This window comes from Miniopterus natalensis, chromosome 19 (assembly GCF_054644295.1).
Source record: "Miniopterus natalensis isolate mMinNat1 chromosome 19, mMinNat1.hap1, whole genome shotgun sequence".
NCBI lineage: Eukaryota > Metazoa > Chordata > Mammalia > Chiroptera > Miniopteridae > Miniopterus > Miniopterus natalensis.
The window spans coordinates 21,153,424-21,163,152 of record NC_142099.1 but is presented as its reverse complement, the minus strand read 5'-3'; the positions used below and the strand labels follow the sequence as shown (position 1 = coordinate 21,163,152).

At 48.6% G+C, this 9,729-nt stretch overlaps 1 protein-coding gene across 1 annotated transcript in view; it reads right to left on the bottom strand.

Annotated features, from left to right (window-relative positions):
- Positions 1-267: 267 nt before the first annotated feature.
- CACNA1E (calcium voltage-gated channel subunit alpha1 E) overlaps positions 268-9,729 on the bottom strand; it is a 237,343-nt gene continuing 227,881 nt past the window's right edge. Inside the window, exons 42-46 of the mRNA XM_087827824.1 lie at positions 6,865-6,976; positions 4,076-4,204; positions 2,905-3,085; positions 1,872-2,062; positions 268-824 (exon numbers count right to left, since the gene is read on the bottom strand). Of these exons, the coding sequence (XP_087683950.1) occupies positions 279-824; positions 1,872-2,062; positions 2,905-3,085; positions 4,076-4,204; positions 6,865-6,976 (1,159 nt within the window). The 3' untranslated portion in view covers positions 268-278. The remainder of the gene's footprint in view (positions 825-1,871; positions 2,063-2,904; positions 3,086-4,075; positions 4,205-6,864; positions 6,977-9,729) is intronic.

The window sequence follows — 9,729 nt, the reverse complement described above, 5'->3', positions numbered from 1 at the left end:
TGGAAGCAAAGCAATCCTGGTGTCCCCTCCATGGGCATAACCCTCCATGTTCTTGTATCTTCTTTCCCCAGCAAAGAGGCAGAACTATGGCAGTGCCCATCTTGCAAAGGGAAGTAAAGCAATTTGGTGGGTTCAACTGGTTTGCCTCTCGCCCTCTCCTTTCCTGATAAGCACACTGTCCTTCCCTCTTCCTCCCCCCCGGGCCCCACTGGCTTCCCAATTCGGTCTTGGTTTTCTCCGTGTGAGAGAAGAGCATGCATCGGAGGGGGGAGCAGCCTCTAGCATTTGTCGTCTTCTTCCGTGTCACTCAGGAGGTCGCTGACGGCTCCGCACATCATGCCTGGCCCCGGCCCTCCGCGCCTCCGCCGTCGGTAGTGCCCATTGGGCATCTGCCAGCTGTGTCGCAGGGGCGGGGCTGAGCCGATGGTGTTGGCACGGCCCAGGCTGGTGGCCACGGCCGCTTCGAAGGTGAGCGTCTCCTCCTCGCCACAGTCTGAGGCATGGGCGTCTTCGTGCAGGGCCAGGTAGGGCTCAGAGATGTAGCGCTGTGGGGAGGGGTGGCCGTGCTGTGCGGGCCGAGCCCTGGCAGAGTCAGGCAGGCCGGCCTCCGAGTCGTTGCTCTCCAGAGCTTGGGAGGCCAGTGGGGAGCCGCCCTCACTTCCATCCGCCGGGGGAGAGATGCTTCCTGTATGTCGAATCAGGGAGCTGTAGGAAAGGAGGGGCCGAGGCTTTGGAGGGACAGGTGGGAGCTGCCGACGACTTCGTCTTGGGGTGCTGGTGTCGGAGATGGAGGGGATGGAGCTTTCACTCAAGGAACCGGTGCCCTGTACAATAGGAGAGATGTGGCATATAAGACTGGGCTTGGCATGATCTGTGGGACCCTGCTAAGTTCCCTCACCATCCCACAGCAAGCCCTGGAAGTCTGAATTCTGGAGCAAGGGTCCAAGCTGGAGTCCCCTCTCCTCCAAGTTGCAGGGATTATAGGAGACTGAGAAGTCAATGCCATTTAGACTGGGGCATGTCAACCTTTAATATGGGTATGATTTTCTGGGAGTGTTGTTAAACTACAGATACAGGCTCAGAAGATCGGGGGGAGGCAGGCCTGAGATTGTGCGTGTCTAACAGGTTCCCAGGTGCTGCTCGTTCATGGCCCAAACACTGAGCAGCAAGGATCTGGAAGCTCTATAAACATGGGGGGCAAAAGCAGGTTTACAGTTGTGAGCAAGTGAAAGTTTAATTTTCCATAGGAACAACTGTAAGCCTACTTTTGCCCCACCCTGTGTGTAACAAGTGGCCCATTGAAAGAAGGACTTGAAAGTGTTGGGAAAGGGCAGGAAGCTCGGGAGTTGCTGTCTGGAAAGGGGTTGGCATTTTTCCCTGTCTTCACTTGTTGCCTCTGTGTCTTCAGTGGCTGGCTGAGGTTGAATCAGCTTCTATGCCCACACCCTCATCTGCTGGTTCAGGCCTTACCTGACCTGCTCAGCCATGCCCAAGGGTCCCTGAGCCCAGGTGGGTATGACCTAGGAGCCACCTGCCCCAAATCTCCTGGGGAAGGGTCCTTCCAAATGCAGAATTCTGGGTGTCACTTTCTGGCAGACCTCACTACTGAAACAGCATCTTCCAGGTGCCAGGCATATGCAGTTTTAATGAGCCATAGGTGATTCTGTTCTGCATGAAAAACCTGAAAACCACTGCTCTAGAAATCAACTCCACTGCCTCAGTCTCAAAGTCCTAGCTGCCGCTTCCCCTATCAGAGAACACAGCATTAAGTAACTAAGCTCTGTGTGGGTGCTGGGTGCTGCCCTTTTGCACCCAATGCTAATGGCCACCCCTGTCTTTGGGCAGAGGCTTGGCTGCCTCTCCATGCTCACCTGTCTGTTGGGCGTCTGTGACCTGCCCTCGCTGGGAGACCTGGACTGACGACGCTCTGGGGACTCCCAGTCAGCCTGGGTCCCTCGCTCCTCTGAGTTGCAGCGGGAGACGTCGGGGGAGAGAAGATGCTTTCGTTCTTTCGATCGTCCCCGCTCTCTGCCCCCCGAGCGGTGGGTGTCGGACTTGTGGCCTAGGAGAGATGACATAAGCAACTGATCACAATTCAGCTCATACTGGCCACTGGAAAGAAAGAGAACTCCTGGAGCCTGGGCCCCAAAGATCCTGGCTTCTCCAGGCACATCAACAGGAGGTCCGAAAGGGAGACAGAAGAGAATTACTCTTGGGTGGTGAGGTGAGAGTGCAAGTTGCCGCTGGAACACATGCACATCAAAGGGTGTAATCAGTTCTCTTCTGTTTGGGCTGAGACACAGTTTAGAATCTTTGCCAACAGTATGGCCCAGGAATTCACGTCCTGAACATGGGTGTGTAACTTTAGGGGGGTGAAGATGGTATCAGTAGAAGGAAATTAAGAAGTTGCTATGAACTAAATACGCTGGCATCATATCAGCTGTGCCATTGAGAACCGTGGGACTGAAGTCCACGGATTTCAGTTCTAGTCTCAAGTCTGGCACTTACTGGTCCTATGATACGGGGAAGTCACTGTTTTAATCTTTCTTATTTTGCTAGATGAAGAAATAAAGCTCCAATATGCAAAACCATTCCAGATAGCACTATCTGGGTTGAAGTGGAGTTGGTGGTAAAAGCCCAGCCCCTACCAGGGGTCTCAATACAATCCCAAGGAAGCCTGAGGGTTCTGCAGGCCATCTGAGAATCTCGATTCTAGTGATGTCTATAGCCTGACTCAAGAAGGAAGGAGTCTCCTAGGCATGTTTCAGGGTGTGAGTCAGACATGGGAACCCCTTTGGTAAGGAGCACTCTTCCTTCAGTCTCTTCCAGAGGTGTTCAGTCCTTGCCAGAATCCCCCCATCAGGGCAGGAACCCGAAAGGCCAACAGGAAAAAGACCTCCTTACCTGAGTCTGAGTTCAGGCGGTGGGCTGACAGCCGCAGGGAGGAGTGGTAACTCCGGCGACGGGACTTGTAGGTGTTCTCACTGCTTCGCTCCATGGAGAATTCCTCCAACCACGAGGAATTGGAACGCTTATCCCGAATCGTGGAAAATGAACGTCTCATGGAGCTCGGGTCTGTTACCACCTGGAAATATGAGCCCCCAAGGAACACAAGGTATGGATTAATTACAGAACGGGCCTAATAGAAAGGAGTGGGACTGAGATTGTTGAAGACTGCAAACCATAACCACCCTTGAATCCCTCTTGCTCAGACCTTAGCTGGAGGAGGCTATTGCAGAAAGTGTCTTTATGTTACATCTTTGTATTGCTGGGCCTGGTCCAGGATCTTCTCTTTATGGTCAGGAATGCAAGAAGCTGAGTGCACTGTTCAAGCTTCCCACAGAGCCACCTATCGCAGGGACTCAGCCAGGACCTTCAGTGAACCTTGAGCCACTTTGAAATATGTAAGGGCAATTGTCAAAATGTCTACGCCATGAAAGAAGCATGGCTGTGTCTGTTGCCTTCACCAGGGAAGGCCTGTCCTACAGCCCCAGTGCTTAGGAGACCTTGTAATGGAGCAGCTACTAAGAACATTTTGCTCTCCAGCATCTGTCCCACCCCAGCCCCACCTTAAACTTGGGTGTTTTGATTTGCTACAGATGTTAAAAACAGATCCATGTAAACTTCTTGTCTCTGTCAAAGCTTAATGTAAGACAGACAGACAGAAAAAAGAAGCCAGGAAAACAGACAAAGAAATGAGGCGTGGCCTGCACTGGTTAGGACAGACAATCCCGACACCGAGCTGTGTGTGTTTAAGTAACTGCCTACGTGCTCGAGGAGCCAGGAAAGGAAGGGGAAATCCTGGGAAATATTTCTTGCATGGCTGGTTGAGTCTTGAGGAGGTTGAGCCCATCTGGAGGAAATTATGCCATCCAGGCTGTTGTGCTTAAGGCTCCACTGAAAGCACATACAGGAGGAGCAGGCTCTAGAGAGAAGGCCCATGAGCCAGTTTCTGCTCAGGGAAGGGGTGAGGGCAAGTCAAGGGCTCACCTGAAAATATCAGATGTTTTTCCATAACCCACCAATTCAATACAGCCCAGGATGCCACTGCATATGGTAGGTGGTTGCTTTTTACCTGGGGATCCACAGTCAGGCGTGGCATAGAGGATGCCCTCCCAGATCCCGCATGCTCCTGGGTGTCCGGAGGAAGGTAGATGCCATGGTTAGAGAGCTGCACGCTTTTTAATTCACTAAACTCTGGCTCCTAGAAATAAACACAGCCAAGCTTGTGGGACTTGGTTCCATCTCATTGCTTCTCATCTCCAGTGGATGATTCTACCTCCTCCATACTAAGAGTGGTGTTTAGGAGAGAGACCTGCATCTTTAAGGTCTGGTGTGTGTGTGTGTGTGTGTCTATATGTACAGATATCTGGTATACCAGATGTCCTAAACAGAAAGCTCTGAGATTGAGAGGTAAAGATCACCTTATTTTATCACTCAGCAATGCCTTAGATTTTATAGCTTTGTAAACAAACATTGGTCGTGATGCTTTTTAGAAGGTGAAGTTTACTTTGAGAGTTGGTAGTGGGGGTGCATTTTCTTAACCCAAAGAAGCCATTTATCACTTACATGGAAGCCAGTATTCTAAGGAAAGTCAGAAATATCCGATGTCAAACGTATTTTCTCAAACCTTAAAATACACGATAGTATTAGCAAAGAGTTTTCTTATTATTGGAACCATCCCCCCAAAACGCAGTGGGTGGCCATCTGCCAGGGATGATCTAGACTGGTACAGTACAATAGAAATATAATGCAAACCACTTATGTAATTTTAAATTTCCTAGTAACTACATTTAAAAAAATGAAAATTAATATACTTATATAACCCAATATATCCAAATATTCTCATGCCAATATGTAATCAATATAAAAAAGTTGAGACATTTGACATTGGTATCTATTTTCCACTTGGAGCACATCTCAATTTGGACGAGCCACATTTCAGGCCCTCAATCACCACATGGGGGCAGTGGCCATTGCATTGGACTGTGCCACGCTAGAGAGTTAGGTGGTTGGAGTGAATATCTCTCTTTTCCTGGGCAAAGAATGTCAGTTTGGCAAATGTACATGCTCTAAAGTGATAGCTAGAGGCACTCCATAAAGAGTGCCTTAGAAATTTTACATGGGTCACCAAACAGAGACCTAGGAATATCTTAGACATGGGAGATTATACCAGAAAAAAAGCTATTTTATATGTTAGGAAATAACAGTCTAAAAACAGGTGTATGAGTAGGGCGTGGCTGAAAGTCCGCCTCCGTGACCATTTGGCTGAGTGGTTTCTGGTGTCAGTGGGAGGACACCTCGACCTGTGATGCGTGCACTTGAGGAAGTTAGTGTTTGCAGGATACACTGTATATAGTACACAAGTCTGACTCGAAACACATGTGGTAACAACACTGGTGTCTACGGGTGTCAGAGGTGGTGCAAGACACACACACACACACACGTCATGGCCACGCCTCAGGATGGAGAGCAGGGGCCCCAAGGGATGGGCAGGAGTACACAGTGGTGAGTGTGGAGCACAGGCTGACACCTGAATCACAGACACCAGTACCGACAATGAGATGGACACATATCCAAAAAGCCCTGGCACTACGGCTCAGCCCTGGGCAACCCGCAGGAATGATGTGAGAAAGAAAGCTCCCTGTGAAAGGAAGGACACGTTAGTGAGATTTTTCCCACCAGACACATCACCGGGGAAGCCTTAAGATGCTGAGAGGCGCTTTTAAGAATCAAGCTATCTATACCAATTAGTCCCTGGGCCTCGGTGCTAAGTTCCTCAGAGAATTCCCCCCAGGGTTCCTACCCACTTCACTAAGAATTCCCTCCGGCACTCATGCTGGGAACCCACGGCGTGGTCTGGCTGTCTCGCCAACCCAACCATGTACAATCCCTTGACTCAATAATCACAGAAGAAGAGTCACCCATTTGTCTGAGCTACTGAAGTGTTTTGCCCCCTCTGACAGGTACCCATCCATCAGACATGCAGGCCACTCTTCATCCACACCATCCCTTCAGAGTGGCTCTGGGGTTCAGAGTAGCAGGGGGGAGGGGTCAGCAGAGAAATGAAGGGGAGAGAAAAACAGATGAATCATAATCAAAGTGACATGGAACTCAGTACAAGCTGTCTGTCTGGACTTCTGCAAATGTTGGGTTTTGTCTTTTTCTTTCTAGGCCAATGAACACTCAGCTCCGGAGGGAACCTGATAGATAGCTCCTGAAGTAAGAACAATGGTAAGGAAAGCCTGTTATCTTTGGGAATCACAGCTTAAGCTTTAGGTTTTGCTACCATCAAAGCTAATCTGTCCTCTCTTCTTCAAGCTAAAACTGGACTCAATAGGTTTCTCAGTAATTTCACCATTCATGCTAATGAAAAGCTGTAGGCTCAGGAAAGTGATTTTCAGGACCCCTTAGAATGTATTTGGCCCTGTAGAATTGTGGCCAAAAGGGCCAATTTTCCTGAACCTACAGAGGCAAGAGACTTCCGTCTCTGCGGGTGGACAGCTGCCACTGTTGGACAGGATCCCCGGGGGGCTTCCTGTGTTCCCCCAAGCTGCCCCTCATCCTAAAGCTCCTTATCAAAGGCAAGATTTTATGATGCTCAAGGGCATACATGTAGAGGGCTTGGACTGAAGCAATATAAATTCCTTCAGCAGATAAGTGGCCCCTGGGATTGTAAAACCTAAAGAGGAAGCATTTGTCAGAGAACATGAGAAACTCTGCCATAAAAGAGAGACAGCAGGAAACTGCCAGGGTTCTTGGTTTTCCTGGTGGATCGTGGCCATGAAATCAGATTTGAAAAAGAGTGGGGAGGGATCAGGGAACCAAGGAACCATTCTGAAGTCTTGTAACTCATTCACTCACCAGAGACTGCTGCTCTTGGTACTGTGCGTCATCGGGTGGGTCCATGCACGCCAGCTGGAATATTTCCTGGGGGGAGAGCGGACTCATCGAAGGGTATCCACTCCGGCCACTCCTAAAAAGCAATGCCAAGTTCAAAGGTAATGAGTGCATGAGAGGGAAAGAGACATGCCATCGCTGCCACTTCCAAGTCCCAGCCCGGGCGGGCAACACCCTTAGTCTTGGCGGGCTTGCAAGCCTGGTAACTTACAGGTAGCTGAACCTAGGATAGAAATTTTTTAAAAACCAAACAAACACTGGAAAAGAGACAGCATTGTTTTCAACCTGTACTTGGAACCACTCATCACTCGGCTGGTGACTCACCTATCTGTGACGAATGACATCATTTGTCACACTCAGCCATATGGAAGACCAATGCTAGACTGTAAACCGGTTTCTGCTCAGTCTCTCCATTTGGCAGAAAAATGCCGTACTTTAAACAGTGAACAGTTTTATTTAAATATTAAGCAGTCATGGTCTTTTAAAAAATTTCCTTCACGCTCAGTAAGAAGATGGCTCTATTGTGCCAACATCCCGGCCAAACGAAATAATTCAATGCCATGAACATTCACTGAGGTGTCTGCGCCAGACACTGCCTGATGGATCATAAACTGGGTGGAATGACCTTGGAGGTGGCGGTAAGGAGGCGACCACCTCTGGGTTGATGGCTCTGTAGGAGGATGCTTAAATGGTGACGAAAGAGAACAGGGACAGTCAGCCAATGAAATGAAAAGTACAGAGAGCTGCCTGTTACCAAACCGCTGTTTGGTCCCTACAGACACTCTTAGCCAGTAGGATCCACAGGGCAGGTTAGGGGAGAGAGTCAGCCAATCTTTCCTAAAAATGAGGCTGCTGCCATTCATTGGTAAATAGGTACCCTCTGATCTGTTTAAGGATGAACTTCCTGATCAGGGGAAGGGACAGCAGTCAGTGACTGGGCAGCTAGGAAGGAGGGATGGGAGACCATCTCATAGGTGAGTCTACTGCTAATGGCTCTGAGTCTTGAGCAAGGGCTGCCAGTTACTTCAAAATACTCTATAGGTGCAACTAACTTACTGGGAGCACAGGAAAAGGGTTGAATAGCAGAATTTTCACTGCTACAGAGCATCTGATATTTAAGCGACTTACTTTAATGTCCATCGTCTTCTCCTAAGAACCACTGGGAACAAGATGAGCACTGCTATTATAAGAAATAGGTCCCCTTTGGTCCTACAGAAAATGAGTAATTACCCACAGAGAGGACCCTTGGAATCACTGAACAACCTCAGAATTGAATACTTTGACCTCCTACTTCAAAAGCATTGTCTGCTTGTTGTTGATAAGGATCCAGGCCAGAATTCTGAGTGTGGCCTCCCCCCTGATCTGGTCTTTACCTCCCCTTCATTACTTTAGCCCTTGCTCCCTGAATTCCAGACATATTGGACTCTTAGCTCACTGAATATGGCAGGCTTCTTTCTACTCCAAGACTTGAATACAGGCTGCCCCTGAAAACCCTGCCCATGTTATTTTGAATCCATATCAAAAGTCACCTTAAGGAAATCTTCTCTGTCTCTCCCTCCTAACTGGTCAGATCTCCCTCTCACATGCACTCAGCTCATACTGCATTTGTTCCTACCACTTATCAGAACTGTGATTCATCACTGAAATACGATTTTTCTTTCTAATAATTCTGTTTCATGTCTGGTTTTCTACCAGATGTAAGCTTAATGAGGGAGGAGCCCTGCCTGTCATACTCACCGCTGTATCCTCTGAGCAGTCTCTACTTGAACAGTATAAAACTCGAGAAGCACAGATGGTCCTGAGAAAGGATCTGCTGCTCCCCATCTCAGGAAATGTACCAACATCCACCAGAACCCTGAGGGTCATCCTTGGCCCCTCCCTCTCCGTCACTCCACAGAGCACATCAATCACCAGGGTCTCCATTACCTCTCAAGTCTGACCTTCTCTTCTCATTTCTATCCTATTGGTCCAAGCCACAGTCATCAATAATTTACACAATTGCAGTCACTCACTAAGTGGTGTACCTGTCCCTCAAACTGCTCCTCCAGTCCCCTGGATCCACACATGATCTTTGTAAAGTACAAATTGGATCATGTCCCTCAGATGCATAAAACCCCTTATCCTTGGATGAAACAGAACTTCTGTGTCCTGACCCCTGTGTAGCTCTCCAAGCTCAACACCTGCCTCCTCCATGAACTGTGCTCCACCCATCCTAACAGTCTGGATTTTACACACCTTCTCTCACCTACGTGTTACCTCTCAGGGAAGCCTCCCCTCTCTCAAACTAGGCGCACTGCTTCCTTTACTTACAGGTCACCACAATAACCTACCTTCTGCACTTTAACTGTTATCTCGTAATTTCTTTTTCAAGGTCTGTCTCCACAGGGACTGTGATTCTGTTGACTGTCACATCCCCAGTGCCTAATCCAGCTTTTGGGTCACATAAATATTGATCAAATCAATGAGGAAATGAATCAGTAAACACGGGAGAGAAGCTGGTGTGATCCTCTGATGGGAGGTAATTTGTATATTGAATTGTTGTGGATAAAACAGATTGAACTGGGGGAGAAGGTGTCCTCCGTTTCTAAGCCAGGAACCCTTGAAAACCACTAAATCCTTCCAAATGAGGTGGTCCCGCTCTGCAATCTTACCTCCTTCCTGCACAGATCAGAGAGAAACATTGACTTGTTTTCTGTTAACAGGAGAATCGGTACCCTGCCACCTCATCACATCAAATGTTTATTAAAAGACCCATGGCCTTGGTCACGACTCTGGGCCTTTTTTCCCCAATGTGTTGGATTGTGACCCCTGAAAATGCTTTTCAAAAAT